At 40.6% G+C, this 14,921-nt stretch overlaps 1 protein-coding gene across 1 annotated transcript in view; it reads left to right on the top strand.

Annotated features, from left to right (window-relative positions):
• RhoGAP19D (Rho GTPase activating protein at 19D) overlaps positions 1-14,921 on the top strand; it is a 259,071-nt gene that overhangs the window by 233,155 nt on the left and 10,995 nt on the right. Inside the window, exon 15 of the mRNA XM_089634022.1 lies at positions 12,735-12,917. Within this exon, the coding sequence (XP_089490148.1) occupies positions 12,735-12,917 (183 nt within the window). The remainder of the gene's footprint in view (positions 1-12,734; positions 12,918-14,921) is intronic.

Here is a 14,921-nt window from a genome sequence, read left to right as displayed (position 1 = left end):
GAAATTTGATAAATTGTTCAAATTCTGTTAAACAACCCGTCCTAAGGCTTTTTTGTTTGAATCCCTGGAACATTATTTGACGTTGCCACAAATTCATTTAGCACCATTTTTTTATTCTTAGTTTTTGATTTTTCTTAAATGACGATATTCCCGGGTTACTTTTAGCCACTGACCGGTCAAACATTTGAACCGTAAAGGCCAATTCCTCAATCTCTCAACCTGCCAACGTTTGGTTAAATTTTGATGACCGTTAGGGTTAATGGCTTAATCAGCGGCTGATCAATTAACCCAACTAAAATGTTGACAAACCGCTGACGGGCTGAAAATAGGTGGTTGACGGGGAGCGTTCAAATGTCGAAATGTTTAAAATGGCTCTGATTAACGATTTTAGACGATGTCAAATGTGACGGTGTCAAATGTGACAATGTCAAATGTGACGATGACAAATGTGACAATGTCAAATGTGACGGTGTCAAATGTGACGGGGGTTCAAACAACTAGGGCTAAGTAACAACTCTTTCAATCGTGTCTGATTTTTATTCGTCGTATTTATGTTTACCAAGTGATTTGATAGCTCAATCAATAGTAACTGAAATAGAAATAAAAAGTGATTCATGTATTTCTTCAAGGCGCACCATTGTAAAAGTAATCAATTTGCACTTCTGTTGTTTTCCTTACAACTTGCCCAACAATTAAAACATTACGCAGCGTTCTGCATTCTTCGCTATTACATATTGCCAAAGTTCTGGTAAGATATGAGTCATTTCCCAATCATTCCGGAATGCTAGCCGGCCGCTATTTGTTATCTACCGTCCGTTCTATCTGCATTTCCCCGGCTGCGCGCGCGCCGCTGTCACTTTCCATTTCCACCTGAAAGCGAAGCTAGTGGTGGGAACCGAAACTCCTCGGGACTCGGGGCAGTCGTCTTACGTCTGCCGAGCGTCGAGCGTACCACTCAAATACTCAGTACGAACATGTGCCCTTAACCAATTGCCTGATTTCGTTACTTACAGATTATTTTAACCCCTAATTTGCTGTGTATGTGCTAAATAGTGAATATATGTTTTCTTTCGCTCGTCAAAAGAATTTTTATTAAATATTCGCTAAATAACTGTAAAAAGTGATAATTTAACATACTTTATCAAAAAAAAATAATCGTATAAATCCAACCTATCATAATATCGTAAAATATGTTTTTCAGTGTTGTGCAGTAGTTTTAGTGGTCCATTCAACATGAATTCTGATTATTGAGTCGCAGTGTTGTGAGTTGTGTTGTGTTGTGTTGTGTTGTGTTGTGTTGTGTTGGAGGGATGCTTGTTCCTGGTTTAAGTAAGGGTGGGGGCGGCAAGATGCAGCCGGCCACCTCCATGTCCTGCATCCCCAGGCACTTCTCCACCCCGACCTTCTTCGGCAGGCGGCTCAAGAGGTGGGGCTCCGCTGGCTCATGGGTGGGAACTTTACTTCTTTTCTTCAACATTAATTCTAATTTCATTTACCAAACCTTCAATAAATATTATTTCCCTCTGCAGCTACTACAGTAAACAATCGAAACTATTATAGGTAAATGTAGATATCTCCCCCCCCCCCCTTGTATATTTAAAAAAAATGTTCTTGGTAGCACTCGTCATGATTGCAGTACTTATTGTAACTGTTATTTTATTTAGTGAATTAATTATGTTCATAATTTTGATTTACTTTTATTATCATGTTTAATTTATATCAACACATCGATTTGCCATAACACTCGAGCCGGTAATGAGTAAACAATCAATACACTAAATTGTTTCAAGTCGTCGTTGTATATTCTTCAAGGCTTTGGAAACCGTTAGAAATTACAATTTTACTCACACGTTTTTTAATATTTTCATCAGAGATGGCACGGGTACTTATAACCGCCCGGTGCAATTTGACAATTTATTCTAGGTTCCTTTTCATGAGTAACCGCCCAGACCCTAACTCCGTCCCTAACTGTCAAATATGTACTGATGTTTTTAGTTTTAAAAAAAAAAGTTACCGGAGATCAAAATGACATCAACATTTTTTACTCTAAATAACCTCTGGAATCACCGGTTAAAGTGAGTCACGTAAGTCTCTTAACACCCTGTGTATATATTATTGTGATAATGAGGATAAGATTTATCGATTAGGTTACTAGGAGGTTCCATCAGATTACTTTGCCTACCGTTTACGGGAATTAATTGTTAATTATCAGCGTTAACCGTTTCTAATGAGACCTCTTTACTACCAATTAAGTGTATTCTGTGTTTACGTTTTCTTGCTGCCCATCCAGCGTCGCGTGCTTTATCACGCTCAGCCTTGATAGGTTCCTAACCCTCGGCCTCTACCTACTGCCTACTACCTACTACCTACTACCTACTACATACTACCTGTCTATATAGATACATCTAACAACTACTGGTATCTACCCAGGGCTTGCCGAGACTTTCGGAACTTTAAATTTGGAATATTCCCTCTGTTTTTTGGGTGTAAGTCTTCTTGTTCAGGAAACTCAAAACCGGTAAAATCAGTTGATATCTATCAAATTGTATCAATATCAAACTATGATATCAAAACTACGCCTCGTTCGGATTCGGAGGTAAAAATATGATCGGAGCTTTTTGATGTGGATGTTGTCAGCGTTTGGCCATTCACACGACAAGGATTTTCGAATACATAAAGAGTTTGAATATCAAGATGAACAAAACAATTCCTTATTTTGTTACTTTCAATTTTAAATATAAACCGTTGATCAAATATGGAATTGTAGGTAGTAGCATGTTCGATACCTAGTAAAACTTTTAGTTTTCATAGAAACAAACCTCGGACCGTACAGTGGTCGCAACTCCATTGCGTGGTAAACACTTCGGTCAGATTTCACACAAAACCAGGATGGCAGTAATTGCATCACGGATCTGTTCACGAGACAGAACAGTTCCGAGACAGTTCAGCGCCCTTGGGGTGATTTTTCACAAAAACGGCGCTCTACAAATTATACAATTATTATTATTATTATTATTAACAGTTATGAGATAGAACCGCGACAAAATAGTAGGAGCGGTCAAACACAATTAAAAAATATTCGTGTTGCTGCACCGAAAGGAATTTCTTACAAGTAAAGAAATCCTCATTTTTTCGTGTTGTGGCGGTATGGCCCAAGTTGCCATAGGTGATACGCATCGGCTAATAAAGTATAGACAGGGCATGTGGATGTTAAAAATGACCGAAACTAAAATTATTGGTTCAAAAAATTGGGTTACGAAAACATTTAACAAAAAGAAAGTGCATTATCTAGAAGTCAAAAGATGGCAATAAGCATTACTTTTAACCCTTCGTTGGTCAGGAGCAAATTTGTCTCCCAATATATTACGCTTTCGAAGCGAGGCGACGGAATTCAACGGGGAGTTTTGTTGTGATATTACTGGGCTATTGGTGGACCGAATTATTCGACCGAATTTGTAAGACACGCCATGTATCTAGACTTGATAATATATCGATGGTCTCAGGTTATAGACACCAGGTCCTGTAATGTTTCATCTTATTCCTTTAACAAGTAGCCCACTTCCTTTAATACAGTTCATTGGGTGTTTGGACATGTCTCTGGTTCCAGATCACGAGTTCCCAGGTAACTGATCCTTTCATGACCTACTAAAGTTTATATTTGCTCCTGTAAGAAGAAATTGAAATATTAACTTGTGACGTGACGTTACCTAACCTAACCCAACACCTCCTCCTCCTTTCTATCCACTACCTACATAATAGCCTCTTCTTCCCCATGATTCATGAATGCATTACAAAAAGTGTATTGCTACCCCGGATTTACATACTAGAAAGCTACCCGACATTACGCAACACGGAATAATCATTTTTGACTTAAGAGCGCGCAGGAGCGCCGAGAAATTTTAACGATAGGTATTTGTAAAAATTATTTCTATTTCGTTCATCTCAGCGGACACAGCAAAAGCGCTATCGGTGTATTGGTGAACCCCAATGCGTGTGTGTGCGTGGCTGCAGGTGTTCGAAGCACGAAACGTCGCGCCGCGCCGGATAGCGACTTCGCGTCAAATTATCGCGATCAGTTCTTATTATTTCATTTACTGTTATTCATTTATTCCAAAAATTAAGTAGGTGCCTAGGTACATATTCGTAATAAAATAGCGAGGTCTACATTATTTAATATTGTATTGTACTTAACTTTATTATTATTATTACTTACTAAAAATATGTACGTAGATACATTTATTTTGCCTCCGTGGTTGAGGGGTAAAGCTCTCGACTTCGAGTCCGGAGGTCTCGGATTCAAATCACGGCGTGCGCAAGTAAATTGATTTTAATTAATTTATGTTGTTTCACAATATTAAAATTAATATTCATTAAAAAGAATATTAATTAAACATAATATAAAATAATTGTCTGGAGAAATAATGATACACGCGGCGACTTAGTTACGGCCAAATCAGCTATCAGCTTACAGGGTTTTGTAATACTAGTCCAATTAAGTCGCCAATTGGGGAATCCACAGTCTCACTGGCTCCAGACGGGAGCAGTTCGGACTCTTGTGCGGTATTCACATACAAAAAGTCACGTCGCAACTCGCAACTAGAGCGCCTGCTGTTCGCTCATCACCTCAGTCACATCGCGACTTGTGCGTAGTTATATACATGTGACTGCCTGCTCCGAGCTCATCTTCTGCACACGCACAAGTAAATGAGACTTGTGGGTGCGTGTATACAGGTTGCTGCACACATAAAAAAGTCATGTCGCAACTCGCAACTAGAGCGCCTGCTGTTGACTCATCATCTCAGTCACATCGCAACTTGTGCGTAGGTATATACATGTGACTGCCTGCTCCGAGCTCATGCCATGGAAGCCCACATTATAGCAGAAGGGTTCTCGAGAAGCATGGAAATGCATGGATTGAAATTTAACAAACTAGTTGGTGATGGCGACTCCAGCATCGTGAAAAAAATAATGCAACAAATGCCATATGGTCCTAACCTTATTGTACATAAAATAGAGTGCAAAAATCACTTACTCCGCAATTTTTGCAACAAAATGAAAGCACTTGGAAAAAAAACCAACAACGCTAAAGGCTTTGTACCAGTTCATATAAGGAAAAAGGTTGAAGCAAACGTTTTACGCATGAGAAGAGCTGTAGTTGGAGCAGTAAATTACAGGAAAGAGCAAGAAAACACAGTACAAAGTGATAAAATAAAAAAAATTGAAAATGGACATAAAAAATACCGCAAATCATGTGTTTGGTGATCATAAAAATTGTGCATCGTACTATTGCAAGCCGGAGAAGTATACTGATGATCCAAATTTAGTAAGCGATCTTCGAGATTGTGGAATATGGACTGATATCCAACAATTCTTATTGTCTCTAATAGCAAATGCAGAAAGTCTTATTATTGACGTGACAAATAACACTGTGGAGCAATTCAACAACGTTATCGCCAAATTTATAGGTGGAAAAAGGGTAAATTTTACTACAAGAGGATCTTACCAAGAAAGATGTTTTGAAGCAGTAGCTTCGTGGAATAGTGAATTGGCAACCCATTCAAGAATACAAAAGAAAATCCAAGGCCACAGTCCCGGCAAATACACGAAGCACTTTATAGAGAGAAAACGACGTTCGAAGGAGAATACACAAATGTGTCAAAAAAAAAACTAAAGTATAATGAAAATACGACAGAAAAAAGAAAAAAAGTTACAGGGCCCGATGAAAATTATGGTCAATTGGAATTAGAACCAGATATGCCATCTGAAATATTTGAAACGAAAAAAGAGGAATTTCTCAAAGAATTATCTTAACGAATAAGGAAGAGCTCGAACGGAATACGGTAGGCCAAAGCAATAACAATCTGTGGGCAATTGAAAGACGTAAGCGGATAACGGCGTCTAACTTTGGAAAAATATGTAAGCTTCGGCAAAAAACTTCAGTTACGGGAGTATTAAACTCTTTACTGTACTCACAATTCAAAGGAACTATGGCCACAAATTATGGAAAAGAAAATGAAAGCCTATCAATAGAGCAATTTTCAAAAAAAACAAGTTTGCAGGTATCCGCTTGTGGGCTATTTATCGATAAAACCAAAAACTTTTTAGCGGTGTAGTGGTACGCAACTACTTCATTCGAACGAAATTCTAGAAGTCTCGATTGTTCCAAACAAACTTCTTGGATGTTCTTTTATTTATTTGTTTGGAAAATTCTACATAGCAACCAAATTGTTCCAGAAGCTTCTTCACCTTTTAAAATCGACAGCATGAAGAAGTCAGTCAGTCATCAATCCGCCATCAGTTAACAAAGTGCTCAACAAGTGATAATCCACGCACCTTATTTGCGCGAAGGACATTCTTCCCGGCTCTCATCATGGACTCCATCGGGACATCATCATAGCGCTTTGGCCCAGATCGTCGTTCCTGGCCAACGCTACGTGGATTACAGCGCCCTGGTTCCAGCGTCTCTGACCAGCGCTTCATCCACTCACCATGACCACCACGAGGACACGCAGCATCCTCACTGGTCTACCAGCTCCCGCTCAACCGCATACAAGGTCCACCGCACCTTCGGCATTCTCGTCAGCACTGGAGTACTGATTGCCAAGATCGCCAGTGCCTGACAGACAACGAGTCCGGTCACCAGCGCCCGGCGTCGACTCACAGACCCGCGCTTGACCTGCCATCACCGCCTGCATCCGGAGGATACTACATCTGTCCTACGTCCACTTTCTATCACGGCCCTGACTCCTCAAATAAAACACTCTGACCTTCATAACATCTTTCATTCTGTGCCTCCTCACCAGATCACCAAAGCGGCAAGTCCGGATGGCCTTATCGGTGAGGATTCTATAATTGAAATTAAATGCCCTTATAGTATAGCAAATATGTCAACAGAAGAGGGAATTGCACAAAAGATAATTGATTACTGTAAATTGGAAGACCATTCTTTAACATTAAAACGGAATCATAATTACTTCTACCAAGTACAAGGCCAGTTACATATTACTCGTCGTAATTATTGTTATTTTGTTGTGTGGAGTCCAAAAGGTTTGCTGTATGAAAAAATTGAGAGGGACGATGAAATCTGGCAAAAAATCGTTCCACTGTTAGAAAATTTCTACCACCAATGCGTTTTACCAGAAATAATTGACGGTCGCATACCAAGAAATTTACCGGCGAGGGAAAGGTCTGGACCATAAATTGTTTTAATTTCATTGTGTAGATGTTAAACAGTAATTTTTTTTACAATAAAGCGTTTAAAAACAAAAAATATTAGATCATTGAAGAAGATTGAAAATGTCAAGTGATGTAGGAGGTATTCCCAAAAGTGCATTTTTCTGTAATAATATAACGTATTAAAAAAGTTAAATAAAAACTAAACTAGTTATGTGTATGTACCTAATATGTAGCACAATAAACAATATGGTGCCTCTTATACATAGATTTCAATATTCATTTGTATAATATGATATTATAATAACATAATCGATTCAACAACATGTGGTAGATGCATGTACCACTGAACATACGCTGTACCAGCATTCCATCAAACGATCAGTGGTGTATGTACTTACCATCACACATTTTCTTGTAAAATATAATTTATTTATTTTTAAATCTAGAACAATATATTTAGTCAAATATAAAAGTTTTTTTTGGTTCGGTAGTTGTATCTTAAAAAAGTGTCCTATAAAGGGATAATATTATGTTGAGTACAACCTTCAAAAAAAAAGTTATCAAAAAATATTTTAATTAATTTTTGTGTTCCATATCCAACTCGGCAATACGGAACGGAATCATCTCGGGGTCTGTCTGTAACAGGTGTTTTTTTTTCAATTTTTTTTCCATTAATTTATTTGACGTAAACAAATTAAATTTGTCACAATAACTTTAGTAAATAAGCTCGGTAAGTATTGGCACACTCAAGATAAGTCACCAAACAGAAAAATAATTTTAAAAAAACATCGATAACTCGGGACATGACAACACTAGTGGACTAGTGTATCGATATAATTATTGAGAATGTCACATCACTTCGTTGACTGTATACGTATTCAACAAAACCCTCTCCGCCCTCCCTCACCCCCGAATACTGAGAGAAAGGGACACATGCACCTCAGCCTGATAATACCTAAATAAAATTGTCCAAATCGAGGTTTTGTAGTCCTCATTTTTCTACTCCAAAACTGAACCGATTTCCAAGATTTTTTTTACCAAATGTATTGGAAGAAAACATTCTATGTCTGTACGTTTTGCTTTTTTTAAAAATACATCGTCTTATTTGTATACTGAACGTTTGTTGATGGCGTTAAAAAAAGGCAATTTTAACAATTTTTGAAGGGTTATAACTCCTATAAAAAGTAACTTATCAAAAAAATCAAAACGTACCGACACGCTTGCGGTCAATATTCATATTATGTAAAAAAAATATTTTCTCTAGTGTCAAAATCCAGAGAGGGAAATGAGGAATACGTTTGTATGGAAAAAACACCACCCGGTTTCCTCTTAATGTCTGGAGTCGTGTGATTTATTACGCTTTCAACATCCTTGCAAATTTCAAATAATGATTTTTTGTTGGAATATTTTCATATTGTATGGTGGGTTTGGGTCTCTCGTAGATCTTATTAGGTTCTTAATGATTTCATATTTGAAAAGCTGCACCCTGTCTGAAAATGTACGTTTTTGTACATTCATCGACGGGAATCTTAAGAAAATCCCCGCTTTCGAAATTCTTTTTATAAATTATTAGATAAATTATCAGTTCCCTCGTCAGGAGGGACGAATCCTATTTATTTCATGTAATGATATTTGTGAGGTTCCAACCCATAGCTGAAAATGTTCATTGTTGTACGTCGACGGGAATCTAAATTAATAGCAAGTGTGAACCGATATATCAGTACACCAAGAAGGTGCTTAGATGTCGTAAACCGAAAAGGACACAAAGAAGATTGCGTCACTGTGGTAATTGTTCCCATATTGGTGATTCACGTCGCGGACACGTGCCGCGAGTCCTGTGCGCCATCGCCAGTCAGATTCCTGCCCAAATGTGTCGCGAGGAATGCGTCTTCCGACACTTGCCACCGCGCACCACTCGCACCAGCACCAGCACTAGCACAGCACTAGCTCCTCGCAACCAACCAACACTTCGCACCCATCGCCTGACTACAATAACAATGAGGTTTCTCTTTTTGTCTCTGAAGGTTACTATTGTTCTTTTTCATTTCATATCGCGCCGTTATTAATATTCTGGGTTTCTAAACGGCCGCGCCAGGTGCAGAGATTGGGGTATGGACTGTATGAAGTGCATATTCTCTATTACCTACTGTACACAGTGTACACACACACGCGCATGCATCTAATTCTAATTATTTGCCATTAGTTTAGTCGCCGGTTGCCTTTTACTCCAATATGACCATATTGACGAGCTGTGACTTACTTCCAAATCACTCATTTAAATTAAATTAGATCACAACTCGCAATTCGACGAGAGTGACTTGCATTAAAAAATAATCGTCGATATACGAAAATTTCGCAATAAAATCATTTTGAATAATATTATTGATCGAAATAAGTAGTACCTACCTATATAATTTATTGTATGCTAAAGTCTAACTTCTCCCAATTTGAGACTTATTTATGGTCAGCCCTTCTAGTTATTTGATATCGATGAATTTTTGCCTCTGGTTTGATAAATTATAATCGTTGTTTTATCTTGGTATGTACAGAAGAATGGAATGACTGTACCATGTCTAGAAACTTCAATTTAATGATTGATGTTAATAAATTTAAAATATTTAATAGGTATGTTTTGTTGTCAGGTCGCGATGTCCGACGAATTAAATCATTATTAGACGTACCTAATGCACGCAGCACAGCTTTTTGTGATTTGTTCTACAAACTACTACGACTGCCGTGAATTGTAACGATGTAAGTAAAGATAAACGTTGAACGATTAAACGCAAGATACGACAACCAAGCTGTAAATTGTGTAAATCGTCACAATCTGCAAATGATACGACACATACGTAGTTTCTTGCAAAAGCATCACAGTGTGTACAACATAATATATAATAGTTTTATGTTATGTATTGTACACACAGACTTTCCTGATGAGGCATGTTATGCAAAACCTCCAATAACAAGTATTAACTAATTAATTACACATTTTAACATTGTTCTTATATCATACGTTATGTTTAATTATTATTGTAAATAATATTTACAATAAAGATCATTATTATTATTTTACCCAAATAAGTATAATAATTACGCTTTACCGAATTGAATAAATTATCAATATTATTGTTTAAATCGTATTCAAACGCGTGTATATTTTTATAATTTAACTTTGCTTGTTTTAAATACTTCAACTTTTTCCACAAAATGTGTTTTTATAGAAATAGAGCAATCAAGTCAAAATGCGTTACAATCACTGATAAATACACCACGTATGGGGTATTCTCTTTAATTATTAGAGCGTGATAAAACCAATCAATTTAAATATTGAACACCCTCTTATGTAATCAATCGAGTGCGTTTGTTTTCATTCTGAAGGCCTGAATTGGCGTTTTCCTCCGAAGCCTTATTTTCCAAGGCTGGGGCCAATTAGCCCGCACATCGGAGCCTAAAATTAATTCATTAATTCGAGCTAATAATGTCGAAATGAATTGTCTTAGCACGAAGATCACTCATGCAGTCACAGTGATTTATTTGTGCTCCATTTTCAACGCTCGCGACACTGAATAAATGACGGAATGAATCGTCCATCTCCTGTTCCGACATATTAAATGTATTTTAACAATATTCCCACTTTGCTACCAGAAAACGAAAGTTTAGTTTGCCATCGTGATTTTAGAAAATATGTTTTCAACGAGGCATCGCATTTACACGAAATCATCTTCCAACTACGAAATCGCAGGTAATGATAATATTGATGATAGCTAGGAAATTTATTCCACCTATCGACTAAAATATGCTTAGCAAAATATGTACTACATCGTGATTCGATTTTATATTCTGTTTTCTCTTGACTGCCTTCAGTTAGTTAGTTTTTTTAACACTGCCGACGTTTTGCGTCACTTTTGAAACGGTTCTTCAATAAATTTATTATGTAATTATTTTAATTAGTTATTTTATAAATTTCCATCAACCAACAACCCTTCTTAATTTTTAATGGACCCTTGTCCATTCGTGAAAACCAATTTACTGCATCCAGTCGTAGTCATTTTCATAAATTGTATCTGTGTCTTAATTTAATGCAATCTGTTAGGCATTCTCAATATTTCGCATGTGAAATAATTGAATATTTTTACTTGATTTGAAAGTGGTCATAACCAATAACAATAGTTATTTATAAGAACAGTGCCAGTATTGTTTGAGCGAGATAAAGCGGATTGAATGTGAAGTATTGTGCAGCATTCAAAACTGACCTGCACTTCTGACTGATAAATGTTATCCTTTTTAGAGAAATTCATACGGGTCTGTCTTTTAGCGATGCACTTGTCTGGCCTTAAGTCTTAGTATGCCTAGCTGATAATTTGTCTTAAGTCTTAGTATGCCTAGCTGATAATTTGATGCGGTGATTCATCTACATAATGATACGTAGTTGACAACTTCATTGTATTTCTTAATGTTAATATTTGAGTAGGTACCTTCTTACGGCCTATTTGGCGCATTTCTATAAATATTTTGGCGGAAGCATTGAGTAACCTTTTGCAAGCAGTACCTACGCATATTTTATTTTCTCTAACCTTCTTGTCTCTCAACATTTTTATCGATATTTTACTGTCACTTTTTTGAAATGTCACTGCAGTAACTATTTGGTCAAATCAGTTGACGTTATTTTTGTTTCCTGCAGTGAAACTAATTCCTACTTACAAATACTATATAATCACTTTTCGGCAGCATTTTATCGATATTTAAATTGAGAGGTTTTAAACTTTGCAGAGAGCCGGAGAAACTTTACAATTATTTCGTTTTCAAATTATTTTTTTTGTTATCTATAAGATTAAAGATTGGTAGCAAAGCTTTTCGATGATACTATTTTACAATAAATTTTGTTCCCTGTACCTTCATTAAATTTATATGGGGTTTTCTAATATATTTTAATAATACTATTCCCTATTGATTATATTATTTTGAGCTCCGGATTCACAACTCGATTAAGTACAAATCATTTTTATTAATATCTACGATATGGATGTTTGCAATGTATTATACACGGTATCTGGAAACGCGCAGTACAAGCGAGAAATTTGTGAATCTACATCTTTTTTGGAGTCGATTTTGTGGTATAACTATTTCATTTCCATGTATAGCTTTCGTTTTCGGGTAAATTGAGTACGAAGTTGGAAATTTTTAAATCAAATTTAAATGAAAACCGGTCGCTAGGGGGTCAATATCAGCTGTTAAGTGTATTTTAAAAATGCGTCGAAGTGTAGACACCGCTACAAAACTTTTTTTAACCCTTTAGTTGTCAAAAAATAGAAAAAAATCGGAATGCCTTGGATCAAAAATAAAAGTTTTTTTTAGCTTTTCGTGATGAAGATTTACCAGTTCCCGCTAGTAATACGAGTTTTCGGACACCGATTATACACGATATTAAAATCGAAACCAAATCTGACTAGCCAGGTACTTCCAAATCTTCCCCATTACATTCCGTCTCGATATATTTTCCAATTAGGGTTGGCAATTGTAAGGTGCACATGAACTAACCCATGTAAATGATGTTTTAGAGCCCGACGCAGGGCGGTTCCAGCGAGTCGCTGAACCTGCGCTTCTCCATGGCCGACGTGGCGGGCGACTACACCAAGAGGAAGCACGTGGTACGCGTCACCTCCATCGCCGGCGCCGAGTTACTGCTGCAGGCGGGCAGCGCCGCCGAGGCTGCCCGCTGGCTGCACGCCCTCAGGGGGCAGGTAAGCAAACAAACTATTGCCATTGGAAGCACATGTAAACACACTGCACCAAGAGGAAGCACGTGGTACGCGTCACCTCCATCGCCGGCGCCGAGTTACTGCTGCAGGCGGGCAGCGCCGCCGAGGCTGCCCGCTGGCTGCACGCCCTCAGGGGGCAGGTAAGCAAACAAACTATTGCCATTGGAAGCACATGTAAACACACTACACCAAGAGGAAGCACGTGGTACGCGTCACCTCCATCGCCGGCGCCGAGTTACTGCTGCAGGCGGGCAGCGCCGCCGAGGCTGCCCGCTGGCTGCACGCCCTCAGGGGGCAGGTAAGCAAACAAACTATTGCCATTGGAAGCACATGTAAACACACTGCACCAAGAGGAAGCACGTGGTACGCGTCACCTCCATCGCCGGCGCCGAGTTACTGCTGCAGGCGGGCAGCGCCGCCGAGGCTGCCCGCTGGCTGCACGCCCTCAGGGGGCAGGTAAGCAAACAAACTATTGCCATTGGAAGCACATGTAAACACACTGCACCAAGAGGAAGCACGTGGTACGCGTCACCTCCATCGCCGGCGCCGAGTTACTGCTGCAGGCGGGCAGCGCCGCCGAGGCTGCCCGCTGGCTGCACGCCCTCAGGGGGCAGGTAAGCAAACAAACTATTGCCATTGGAAGCACATGTAAACACACTGCACCAAGAGGAAGCACGTGGTACGCGTCACCTCCATCGCCGGCGCCGAGTTACTGCTGCAGGCGGGCAGCGCCGCCGAGGCTGCCCGCTGGCTGCACGCCCTCAGGGGGCAGGTAAGCAAACAAACTATTGCCATTGGAAGCACATGTAAACACACTGCACCAAGAGGAAGCACGTGGTACGCGTCACCTCCATCGCCGGCGCCGAGTTACTGCTGCAGGCGGGCAGCGCCGCCGAGGCTGCCCGCTGGCTGCACGCCCTCAGGGGGCAGGTAAGCAAACAAACTATTGCCATTGGAAGCACATGTAAACACACTGCACCAAGAGGAAGCACGTGGTACGCGTCACCTCCATCGCCGGCGCCGAGTTACTGCTGCAGGCGGGCAGCGCCGCCGAGGCTGCCCGCTGGCTGCACGCCCTCAGGGGGCAGGTAAGCAAACAAACTATTGCCATTGGAAGCACATGTAAACACACTGCACCAAGAGGAAGCACGTGGTACGCGTCACCTCCATCGCCGGCGCCGAGTTACTGCTGCAGGCGGGCAGCGCCGCCGAGGCTGCCCGCTGGCTGCACGCCCTCAGGGGGCAGGTAAGCAAACAAACTATTGCCATTGGAAGCACATGTAAACACACTGCACCAAGAGGAAGCACGTGGTACGCGTCACCTCCATCGCCGGCGCCGAGTTACTGCTGCAGGCGGGCAGCGCCGCCGAGGCTGCCCGCTGGCTGCACGCCCTCAGGGGGCAGGTAAGCAAACAAACTATTGCCATTGGAAGCACATGTAAACACACTGCACCAAGAGGAAGCACGTGGTACGCGTCACCTCCATCGCCGGCGCCGAGTTACTGCTGCAGGCGGGCAGCGCCGCCGAGGCTGCCCGCTGGCTGCACGCCCTCAGGGGGCAGGTAAGCAAACAAACTATTGCCATTGGAAGCACATGTAAACACACTGCACCAAGAGGAAGCACGTGGTACGCGTCACCTCCATCGCCGGCGCCGAGTTACTGCTGCAGGCGGGCAGCGCCGCCGAGGCTGCCCGCTGGCTGCACGCCCTCAGGGGGCAGGTAAGCAAACAAACTATTGCCATTGGAAGCACATGTAAACACACTGCACCAAGAGGAAGCACGTGGTACGCGTCACCTCCATCGCCGGCGCCGAGTTACTGCTGCAGGCGGGCAGCGCCGCCGAGGCTGCCCGCTGGCTGCACGCCCTCAGGGGGCAGGTAAGCAAACAAACTATTGCCATTGGAAGCACATGTAAACACACTGCACCAAGAGGAAGCACGTGGTACGCGTCACCTCCATCGCCGGCGCCGAGTTACTGCTGCAGG

This window comes from Hesperophylax consimilis, chromosome 8, assembly GCF_061612785.1.
Source record: "Hesperophylax consimilis isolate HC1 chromosome 8, BYU_Hcon_1.0, whole genome shotgun sequence".
Lineage (NCBI taxonomy): Eukaryota > Metazoa > Arthropoda > Insecta > Trichoptera > Limnephilidae > Hesperophylax > Hesperophylax consimilis.
The sequence above is the reverse complement of the archived record's forward strand: the minus strand, read 5'-3'. Positions and strand labels throughout refer to the sequence as shown.